The sequence below is a fragment of the Pungitius pungitius genome, chromosome 7 (assembly GCF_949316345.1).
Source record: "Pungitius pungitius chromosome 7, fPunPun2.1, whole genome shotgun sequence".
Taxonomy (NCBI): domain Eukaryota; kingdom Metazoa; phylum Chordata; class Actinopteri; order Perciformes; family Gasterosteidae; genus Pungitius; species Pungitius pungitius.
The window spans coordinates 9,364,133-9,376,154 of NC_084906.1; the positions used below are offsets into that span (position 1 = coordinate 9,364,133).

The 12,022-nt window shown below is 43.6% G+C and overlaps 1 protein-coding gene across 6 annotated transcripts in view; it reads right to left on the minus strand.

Annotated features, from left to right (window-relative positions):
* LOC119217191 (uncharacterized) overlaps positions 1–12,022 on the minus strand; it is a 28,448-nt gene continuing 16,426 nt past the window's right edge. For 2 of the 6 annotated variants that reach the window (XR_009956696.1, XR_009956692.1), the window contains exon 4: positions 3,952–4,360. Coding sequence is in view for 1 of the 6 variants with exons in the window: in XM_062563312.1 (XP_062419296.1) it covers positions 4,310–4,360 (51 nt within the window). In the remaining 5 variants the exon portion in view is untranslated. Of the gene's footprint in view, positions 118–792; positions 1,050–2,611; positions 3,165–3,951; positions 4,361–12,022 lie in introns of those variants that run through there. The other 4 variants (XR_009956697.1, XR_009956699.1, XR_009956698.1 and 1 more) reach the window with 4 other exon arrangements.

Sequence of the window (12,022 nt, forward strand, 5' to 3'; positions counted from 1 at the left end):
GTGTCTGGTTCCTTGGCTTTCCCTCCGTAGAATGTATTCACTAAACTGCGAAGAGTCCACTCCACCGCCACATGAACCTGTGATCCAGAACCCTCTCTGCTGTAACCGCTCCAACACCTGTAGTCACACACAAACCCAAGCAAGACATTTAGACGACGCATTTCTTAGACCGTTTTCTGGAAAAAGTAGTGAAAAAGTTCGGACTATGGTGCCTTCCATTGGTTCACACTTAGTGACAGCCATTGCATGAATTATACCTTGAACTGATGGCGACAAATTGACTGCACTCATTTTCACCAGGATTCTCTCATATTCCTATATATACACACACACACACACACACACCAGTGGATAGGGAGTGCGCGTTTGAAAATAACGGCGTCTCTTAGGCGAACATTTTAGTATGCACACCCCAAGCTGTAAAATTAGGGGAAACACTGACCTGGATTATTAAAAGCGTGAGCTGGGCAATAAAAACTTTATTCCTAACTATATTTTAAAGATATATGGATTTTTGTTCTTTGAAAAGGATGTAGGTAGCTTTTGAAAACTCAAATTATTTTTCTCTCACTGACGTCGACCTGAAAAGATTCAGGGAAAGGCACTAAAACCAGAGGCTTGAGAAGCTCAGTTAATGTCATTTTTAATCATTGGGATGGGAATATACTATTTCACTTAATGTTCATGTTTTTGTTCAATGTTCAAAAATGGAGTCAAAAATGTAATTTTAAAATTTGTATGAGAAATGTTTGCATGCATGTCTGGTAACGACAAAACAAAATGTTGTTATATGACTAGGTAAATACAGATAAATTACCCAACAATTTGCAGTTTATTCCTATGGAAAGCTTCCTACCAGAATTTTGCAGCCTTATTCACCACTTTCTCATCCCAACATTGGTTCAAAATGTTTGAAATTTGAAGCCAGAGTCTGTTTTGTACCTGCACCGAGTTGAAGTGGCAGTAGTTGTTGAGCGGGAAGCGAATGATGTGTGAGGATTCTTGGTTCCCGCTAGTATTCTGGGAATTGGATACGTCGTCTCTGACCTCTGGAAAAACGTCTTTGATCAGGGCCCGGTGGGCGCTCACACTGAAATGCACTCATTTTCATTTCTACGACAACTGTAGGAGCCAAATTTGTGGTATAATATTTGTTACATTTACATGTTCAACTAATCAGATGTGTGTGCCTAACTTGACTGTTATAAATATGTCTTTGTCATTTGTTAATGTATTAAATACACACAAGTTACAGACTGACGTCACAAGGGTACACGTGAAGACAGCTCTCACTCACTCACTCACTCACTCACTCACTCAGTGGAAGGAGTGCGGAGTGAACGGAGCGTGGCGTGAGGTGAATTGTTTGATTGTGATTTCTAGCTGTAATTTCGGTTAATTTCGGATCTTTTAGTGTGAATGTGTGAATGTGTGGTTGTGTGTGTGTGTGATTTTGGTTTCTGTCTGTCTTAATTTGTGCGTGTTTGTAGCCGATCGGCGTGCAGCACGCACAGATGGACCTCACAGGGCTAACACGGAAGCACATGGTCCTCACCAAGACCCAGGCTCTCAACCTGGTGATCAAGGTGAGGATCGAGGGGTTCGAATACGTGATGTTCGCTACATCGGACGATGGGAGGTGTTTCCGGTGTGGTGGAGAGGGACACCTGGCGAGGGGTTGTCCAGTGAAGTCCTCCTCTCAAGACCAGAACCGGGAGGGTGCTGGGGGGGCCGGGGAGGAAGAGGGGGCTGGGGAAGTCCAGGAGGTTGTTGGAGAGTTGGGTGAGGGGGTGAGTGAGGCCCGGCCAGTCGGTCAGGTGGGTGAGGGAGTGAGTGGGGCCCAGCCGGTCGGTCAGGTGGGTGAGGGGGTGGGTGAGGGAGTGAGTATGGCCCAGCCGGTCGGTCAGGTGGGTGAGGGGGTGAGTGTGGGGATGGGTGAGGCCTGGCCGGTCGGTCAGGTGGGTGAGGGGGTGAGCGTGGCCCAGCCGGTCGGTCAGGTGGGTGAGGGGGTGAGTGTAGGCGTGAATGGAGAAGTGAATGTAGCCCAGTGGGCGAGTCTCGTGTGTGACAGAGTGAAAGAGGGGACGAGTGGGATGAGTCGTGAGAGCGACTGTAAAGGAGCTCGGGGGTCGCTCGATGGTGGGATGGGCGTCTCCGACAGTGAGGAGGAGATGGAGGAGGGGAGGGTGGGCTTTAAGGTCCCCCACCTGAAGAGAAAGACGAGGGCCAGTAGAGGAGGCTCTCAGGCAAAGAGGGGAGGGGCGTCGAGCAGAGGGGAGGCGGAGGGTGGGGAGTCAGACTCCTCTTCGGGGTGGGGCTCCGCCATCAGTGTCTCCTCCGGTGGGACGGTCTCCAGGAGGTACAGGGTGGGGCAGGTGAAGGAGTTCCTGCTGGCCACCAAGAACGAGAGGGGACTGAGGCTGGAGGACTACTTCTCCGACGTGGAGAAGTTCGCTCGCTCTGCCCGACACGGCAGCATGAAGAAGGGAGCTGGAGACTTCACTCAGCAGGAGGTCTACAGGCTGAGGAAGTTCCTCCTCAAGCTTAACCGAGAAGGGGGGAGCACAACCGGGACCGAGTGAGGCGTCAGTCCGGCTGAGGAGGTTCCTGAGCGGGGCGGCCCATTGGAAAAGAGATTAAGAGATTGATTGATTGATTGATTGATTGATTGTGTGTTCATGGTAGAGACCTGTCTGGAGTTGGTCTCACCACAAACGGTGTAAATGGTGTAGGGAGTTGGGTGCCATTTTGTTTGGAGGTTTACCTCACTAAATTTTTCTCTTGTTTTTCTATTAGTCAGGGAGAGAGGTAAGATGACTGCCTTTTGTTTGTTAGGGAAGGTAGCTCATCATAATCTTTAGGAAGCCTTGTTTTGTTTGTCATTTTGGCCTGGCCCTCTCCTGACGATTTGGTTACCATTTGTTTGTTTGCCGTTTTGTTATGAGCTGATCTGTCCTACCCTAAGGTTTTATTAAACCTATTAATAAAACTATAAATACTTACATTCGTTCTGTTTCCCTTTTGTGACAACGTTAGAATCTAAGGGTGTTGTGTCATGCTTTTGGAAGTTCAGTGTAAAGTGCGGTCAGAGCTGGGAGTAGAGAAGGTGATTTCTCCATGTTTAACATCTTTTTTTTTGTTTTGTTACGTCCCTCATGGAACCCCTAGACAAATACAGAGAGAGACGTAACAGCGGCAGTTAGTTGGGACAGTAGCAGAGTGGACCAAGACAGTTTTCCGACCATGTTATTTTCATTATTTTCCGTAACTAAAGTGGATTGTTCTATGGATCTACGAGTGTCAAGACAAACAGCAATACATTTAGCAAGAAGGGAAGCTGTATTCAACAACTTATACGGAGAACCTAGCATTAATACAACACGTTTTGCTTTCACTAACGAACAGTCGTTTGACCAGAAAAATATGACCAGAAACATACAACTTAACGTTTACGCTCTGCTACAACTTTTGGAAATTACAACAACTAAAAACAAATTTCCATCAGATGCTTTTAAAACATGGTGTATTCACATTAAGAAATTGTGCTCTGTGTGCCAAAAAAGAATGAGAATGAAGGAAAGGAGGAAGGATGAAGGAATAGGAATTACAGAATTCAATTAAAAATGGAAAAAAATGAAATTGAATTAAAATCTCTAATGTGGATCATTCAGCAGCTTTCCAGTTCTGAAGTAGACTAAAATGTTTTCCTGGTGCAAATGTTTTTCCACTATTACTTTAAATACTGTGAATTTTAACACAAAAGGTTCATAACGCTCATAACATGGTAAGAATTAGTAGGAAGAAACTTTGCATAATATCAAAGTAGTCAAAATGAACTGTTAAATATAAGTTACTTATCTTAAGGGATAGTTATTAGAAAAACGTTGATACATAATATATGGACAGTCTTTCCCAGTAAAGAAAAAATAATAATATAACAAAAGCTTGTTTGATGGTAAAGGGTGTTGTGCCCATTTGGGGTGCATTGTAATGATGCTGATGGGTGTCTGTAAGGTTTTTAGTCTTAGGGGTAACTTAAGCACCTTACTCAAAGCCATTCTCAGGATATCTTGCATAAGTGTTACAACAGTAGCTCTAGTGTGACAACATTTCAAATCCCTATCCTGACAGCCAGGACAGTTCAGTTGTCTCCCTTTGTTGTGGGACGGCTCAGATGAACTGCGGTAGTACCTGATCACAACTCTAGATACTCACTTTGAAGTCATCTGGGATTAGGAGTTTTGAGGTCCGGAGAAAGTTAAGTACGTAACGGAACATGTGACCATCTCGATCAATGAAGTATTGCTGCTTAAGACTGTCCAACACTATGGGTTCCGTTCCCTCGAAGAGACGGCCGATCCTGCCAGAAACAATAAAGACAAAAACAGAGTCTCTTTATCAAATAATGACTAGATGTTGGGGAGGCTCTCATGTACTGTACACTTTCCAGAGACTTCTTAAAATGTACTGCAGCAGCTGATGTTAACACTTAAGAAAAAAACTTAATGTTAATCTTGTTTTAGTGTATTTTTGCAAACATATTAGGGACGGATATCTCTTTATCCGCCAATAAAAATAGAGTGATAGATGACTGAGATGCGAGTTTTCTTTAATACTGTGCCGTATTGACTTTCACGCAGTAGTAACATGTGTTTGGTGTTGCTAATGCGTTAGGTAGTTGCTGTACCCATATACTATTATTTATGTTCAATTTTCATATACAAAATACACGTTTTCAAAGCAACGCGGCCTAAACACAAATTGCATGGGCTGAATTCAACAAGTTGTGGCCTGTAAACAAACTGGCCCAAACATTACAATGTTTCTTTAGGCATGCAGTAACGTGCAAAGTATGATACTGTGTAATATACCTGCAAATGTTACTCCAGAAATGCCATAAGTTGCTGATAAATTGTTATCTTATTTATGTCATAAGTAAACAATCTATAAAAAAAGGGTTCTAACACACCTGCTGCTGTTATCATTAGTATAAGTCATTTTATTATTACTGACTTCATGAACCCAAATGACAAACAACAATAACAAAGCCTTTAGGGAAAAGGCAAACCTTTTCCCTAAAGGAGTTTAGAGCTGCAACTAACGATTATTTTAATAATCGATTCATCTGTCGATTATTTGTTCGATTAATCGATGAATCGGATAAAAAAATAAAAAATGTAAAAACATTAATTTCCAACCCTTTATTGAAAAATAGAACTGACTGTGCACTTCTTAAATATCTTTTGCACTAACAGATTGCTCCTTGAACATCCCTAAGTAAACAAATAAAATGGACTAACACAAAAAACATACACACATTGCATGATGTATACTTTACAGCCGCCAAATTAAATATATTAGGCACAAAATCATGAATCATCCCCGTGGTGCTCCCGTGCCAGGCCATGTCGCTTTTGCATATCTTACAATGAGACATGTCAACCCTCCCGAATTTCAAAGCCCCCTCCCGAAAACTGATGGACCGACCTTTCTCCTGATTTCCACCCGGACATCAATATTGCTGCACCACCCGTCACTGGGCGCGCTGTTTCAGACCGAACAATAATAAAGGTTACACCTTGAAGTCGAGCGCGGCGATTAGAACGTAAAACTACTGGCGCTGCAAAGAAAACCGCAGCACCCCCCCCCCCCCCCCCCCCGTTGCCCGCTAGGACCCGCACCCCCCATTTCAGTGTGAAATATTTAGATCGCATTGGCTTCTCTTCCTCCGCATGTTTCAGAACAGTAGTACGGGTCTCTCCGATGTTCTGCTGCGCGAGCGCTCAACTTTTTTTTCTCAGCTCTGCGCGGCGCGCGCAACTTTCTTTTAAAACTCAAACATAATAGTCGCGCGACACAACGAATCGATAATGAAATTCGTTTTTAATAATCGATTCTAATCGATTTCATCGATTCGTTGTTGCAGCCCTAAAGGAGTTCCAATGATTCAGAAAAATGGTTGTTTGTCTCAGTGTTGTCCTGCGATTGGATGGCGAGCGATCCAGGGTGTACCCCATCTCTCGCCCGAGGTTGGCTGAGATAGACTCCAGCCCCCCCCGCGACCCTGAGTACAGCATAAGTGGTTTGAAGATGGATGTATTGATACTGAATCCAAAGCAAGCCCCATTAACATGTGTATTGCCATTGTGTGTCTGTTTAAAGATTGAGCAGAGTCATTCATCCATAAACATTTCTGTGTTTATTTTATTTAAAAACTTTAAAATTTAATTAAAATTAAAGTGCAAATTTAGCATTTAGTAAAACACATTAGATTAATTTGTATTTATTAATTTAACACTATTAACACTTTTCCTATACAAAAATAAAATATATTTTGTGAAAATAAACTATGAAATTATAAGTGCAGCAACAACATTAACAAGTTAGTTTAGAATTCTGTGTTTGTAGACCATTTTTCTGAATCATTGGAACTTCATTTTCAGATTCTGTAACAAGATCTGGCTCTGAGTCAATTGAATCGGGATGGTATACCTAAAATCAGCTCGGCCTCCCTCATATATAAATAACTGGTTATAGTTCCAGGTGTGCTTCATTCAAACACTCGTACACGTACTTAGAGAGTATTGGAGCCGGGAGCCAGGGTTTTATCAGCCCGCTCACGTCGCCCTGCTCCCGGACACACTTCTACGGTGGCCGAGAAGGTTCAGACAAATACAAAAGCAACAACACAACCGCAAATGCCAAAACGCAACACGAACGCCACAACACAAAATACAAAAGGCACATCACAACTGCAAATGCCACAACACAACACGAACGCCGCAACACGAAAATACAAAAGCCACATCACAACCGCAAATGCCACAACGCAACACGAACGCCGCAACGCAACGCGAAAGCGAAAACGGAAGTAGCTGCCCACGGGAGCGAGCGTATTTTGGAGGAACGCCCACGGGAGCGAGCGTATTTTGGAGGAACGGAGCTGGAGGATGCCAGATCGTTTAAGAAGTAAGTGAAACATGATTCCTTACTTTAACTGTAGCCGCAAGGAATCATGTTTCACTTACTTCTTAAACAATCTGGCATCCTCCAGCTCCGTTGTTACGTGCCTACTGGTTTTTGAACCTACTGGTTTGGCTACGCGTTTAGATGTTATTAAGAGAGTAATCCTACTTGGGCAATGTGCTAGAAAACCTGACAGAACTATGTATTTCACGCTACGCCACCAAAAACCAGTTGTCTTGGCTCACCCTGAACCAAAAGATGTTCTTGCCACTGACGATTTGCAATTTCATGATAAGTAGTGAAATCAGTAGCGGCATTTGACAGCTCGGTTGGCCGACGGCGTAGCGCCGCCGTCTTATAAAGTTTTGCTATTTTGCTCGACTGCGAGTTCGAATCCAGGTTGTGGCGATCTTTTAATAAACGTATGTTCTTTTATTTATTTCTTTATACGTAGCAGTGATGTAGTGCTCACTTATACAATCATAACCGCTGCATTGGATATGGGATACATTTTGAACATTTTCAGAAATATGTTTGCGACTGTGTGACGGATCAGGTGGCCGAGGCAGACAACATCTGCCGCTGTCGGGGCAAAACAAACACGCACGCGTAGCCAAACCAGTAGGTTCAAAAACCCAGTCGGCACGTAACACCGGAGCTGGAGGATGCCAGATTGTTTAAGAAGTAAGTGAAACATGATTCCTTGCGGCTACAGTTAAAGTAAGGAATCATGTTTCACTTACTTCTTAAACGATCTGGCATCCTCCAGCTCCGTTCCTCCAAAATACGCTCGCTCCCGTGGGCGTTCCTCCAAAATACGCTCGCTCCCGTGGGCAGCTACTTCCGTTTTCGCTTTCGTGTTGTGTTGCGCCGTTCGTGTTGCGTTGCGGCATTTGCGGTTGTGATGTGGCTTTTGTATTTTCGTGTTGCGGCGTTCGTGTTGTGTTGTGGCGTTTGCGGTTGTGTTGTTGCTTTTGTATTTGTCTGAACCTTCTCGGCCACCGTACACTTCCCCTCTGTCTCAATGGAACCATTGGCCATGTAACAAAACTGCCCATTGAGGTTTGCTGTTGTGGCCTCCGTGGCCTAACTGCTGCTTGGGTGGTGGTAAGTGCTGCTGGAATAGTGGATGCTGTGGACATGGTCAACGTACCAGTTGCAGGCCCAGTTGAAGAGGTGCTGCTGGTAGAAACAGCTCCTGCTGCCGCAGAAACATGATCACGTCTCCTCTAATTTGTGCTAAGAGAACAGTTGGATGTGCACATTTAAGGTGCCTCCTCAAGTTTGAGGTGCTTCCTCCTTGAATGGATAAAAGTTTTTTGCAAACTTGGCATTTCGCTTTCGTAGAGGATACATTTTCAAAATGAAACCAAAGATCACTCCTTTTTCTAGTGCTCATTCTCTTAACCTATTTCAATTTGTCTGAGGTCTCCTCAGCTTGCGAGTCACCTAGTGCAAAACTGTGGGGAGGGCGGGGAAGAGCCATGGTTCCTTTGGAGACAGCCATGACTGACAGCTGTACTTCAAAGCCAGATCCACCCTTATTTGGCACCAACATGAAGTGCAGAAGGGCCTACATGCGTAACCTAATCTTTCAATTGGTGTGAACTTGTGAAGTTACTGCACTTACTCCGACAATGTCACACAAAGTTCACAGACCTAATTAAGTGTCTTACACTGAATTTTCCATATAATAAAACACTGGCATTTAATTATCACAGCAAACAATTGTGCTGCACTAAACTGTAAGTGTAAATGTAATGTGAAAACAACAAAACCGGTCACTATGACTTGTGACCAATATAATTCACATCTTTCTATACTAAAAACAGCGGTCACGCAAAAGGGAATGAGGTAACAGTTTTCTCTACAAAAAAATGCAGGTCACGTGAACAACGATCCAAAGCCCTGTACATAGACCTAGTTGGCCAACGAACGAATCCTTTCAGTTCCCTCTCGCTACCAGTGCTGAGCCTATGCAGGTCACGTGAACAACGATCCAAAGACCCTTACTCGGCAGACAAACGAATCGTTGATCCGAAGACACGTCGGGAGGCGATTCGTTCGTCGGCCGAGTAAGAGTCTTTGGATCGTTCTAAAATTTGACAGAGGGGCCGGGAACAAATATATATATATATATATACATACACACACACACACACACACAGATACAGATCGGTCTCTATATATATATATACACATTTGTAAATATATACATTTCCCTATAAATGAGTGAGAAATGAATGTGAAAAAATTACATGAAGGGATTTGGATTTTAAGTAGTAGTAAAGCATTTATTTGCAAGGCAATTTAACAAAAGGGTGTAGAGCTCTGCCAACTTCATGAGGGCCAGGGACCTAAACGCAACACTTTGTTGTCTTTGTCTCTTTACTCGCTTTGACTTGGCCAACGGAAACTTTGTTGTCCTTTATTGTCTCCACTGTGAAATTGCTTGTCTTAACAAAAGACACCCCCCTTAATTATCCAACAATTATTTTTTGGGCTGGATCATACCCCAGCCAGTCTCAACTGGACCCCCACTTTATATTGAACAGTATTTTCTTTCCTTTTCTCTCCTCTTTATTTTTGAGTTTTATGACCAGTTTTTTTCTCTTGTGTCTCCCCAGTTTTCCTCCACCTGCTCTGTGCTGCCACATCCTTCACTTACACGGAGCAGTTCTATCAAAAGCCTCCATCTGCCGCATGTGTTTGGCGGCCTGCGCGTCTGTTGCTTAGTAACAGACGTACGGTGGTCGAGACGGTTTAATACCGTCTTCTCAAGATGTGGCGTGTGAACAGGTTGAAGTGCGCGTGTCTCGCGGTCAATGTGTGAGGCTTAAGAACGCTGCAAGGAGTTTATGATTTAGACGTGTTCGGAGACGACTACCCTAATGGACTGTCCACGCAGATCAGTCTCTAAACCTAACCCTGCTAACAGTTACCTAAACTGAGACAGTTGAACTAAACCACGGAAGTGCAAACCCGCTGGAGCATAAAATAGTGGTTGTGGTGCGTATTGGTGCACAAGAACCACTGCTGCCCCAACAGTAGACAAGCGTTCTGGGTTCGTGGATGATGTAATCATGACACTTAATACCGCCGTTACGTCCTGCCGTACGGGGGCTGTTCTTTGCCCATGTCTGTTCCTCATAGAGATGAGCCGGATACTCGGCTGAAACGAGTATCCGTTACGGATAAAGCACTTTTGCCGAGTACGAGTATTATACGAGTAATACAAGTCAATATCTGTGCTCGGATTGAATAAAAGTCCTCATTGGGTAGCTGTCTGTGTCTGCGTTCTGTGATTGGCTGGTAGTCACAGCGCCCCTCTCCTACACACACACTGTTTGTGTTGCTGTGTCCCGCTCGGCTCACACATACACATAACTCCTCTCTCCCTTCCTCAGTCACCAGGTTCGCGGGTCTTTCCCGATAAATTTAAACGATTTCTTCGCCTTTATTTTTTTTAACTTCGGTTTGTTGTTCTTAACTAGTAGAGTTCAGGTAAACGTGGGGCTTGTTGAAACGTGGTGCTTAAGAATGCGACTGGCGTTGCGTCTCTGCCTGTCGGAGTTTTTTTTTTTCAGTCGGCTCTAACCAGTTTTTTTTCTTTTACTTCACGCACTGACCTCTCTCTCCCTCTGTCTCTGTCTGTCTGTCTCTCTCTCTGTCTCCCTCTCTCTCTCATCAGTTTTTTTTTATCGTCTGCTGGCTCTCTTCACGCACTCAGTGTCTGACGTTGACTAGTTGTGTTGAATAACTAAATATTGATATTACAAATTAAGCCACACACACACTTCCCCTCTCTCTCTCATGATCATCAGTGATAAGAATTAAGAAGGAATGCTGTTTTAACCGCAGAAAGGCTTAACCCGACAATTTACGGGGTAAATCCTTCCTACTTCCGGGTTAGGCCCCGCCCAGTCCGAGTACGGATACGGATACAGATAATTCATATGGTTCAACAGATACAGATAATGCTGTACTCGCTCATCTCTAGTTCCTCATTCATTCATACTCTGAATCAGGCGGATTTTAGCGCAGTTTCCACATATGAACAAAATAAGATCCTGTTACATTAAAGACTATATTCTCAAACATGGCACGTCCTTTTCTGGACGATCCTGTTGATGAAGAAGCGCTATTACTTTGCAGGGTGTTAAAGAGAGAATATTGAGGCCCCGATTAGATATATTGTCATTTCCAGATAACTAGTTGTTTGAACGGTATTGTTTTTCTTCACAACCCATCAAATATATATGTAGGAGCTATAATTTAGTTATATATTCTTTAAATATATTTTTCTTGATTGTTTGGGTAGCTGGATCACTAATTTGGTAATTGGATCACTAATTGGGTAATGCGGTGGGCACCTGGAGGTTACTTAAGGGCATAGCCAGGTGGGACCAGCATGCACCGGGGTGACGAATACGTTTTTACCAGTTACAGCAGTGAAACAGGTAAAACAGTTAACAGTGTATAGGAACTACATAGGAAAGCAGCTCACTTTGTTATGTTTTTGGTGATATTTCGGTTAAAAATAAACAAGAAACAACAAGAAAACACCGCCTGGACAACACTCTTTCTGCGTAAAAGAAGTCAAACTAGGTGCATCAGTGGCCCTTTGATCAAGGATAGGTAGGACAACTGGCCACTACAATGTACATAACCTCACCCGTCCTCATTTAACTAACGTCCCCCATTGTGGGCATGCTCTCACATCGGAGCACATTCTTTGTGTAGTATTACGTTTTTTCGCAAACGGCAGTTTCCTTTGGTGATGCGGAGAATATTGGTAAAGCTACTGTACGCCGTGAGCCGTGAGAAAAGTGTGCCTTGCTCTGAGAAGTCTTTAACGTTTTTGTTGACAAAAAATACATTATGTTCAATACCTTTGTACCAGTTTTTACCAGTGATATTATTCTTGTGATTAAATATGAACATGGGTGTGTTTCAAGCCTGATTGGTTTGTCATGGTACATCTTGAGAACGCTTACTTTCATATTCCCATCCTCCCTTCCTTTTGGCCTAGCCCCTCTCGTTCACCAAATGCGCT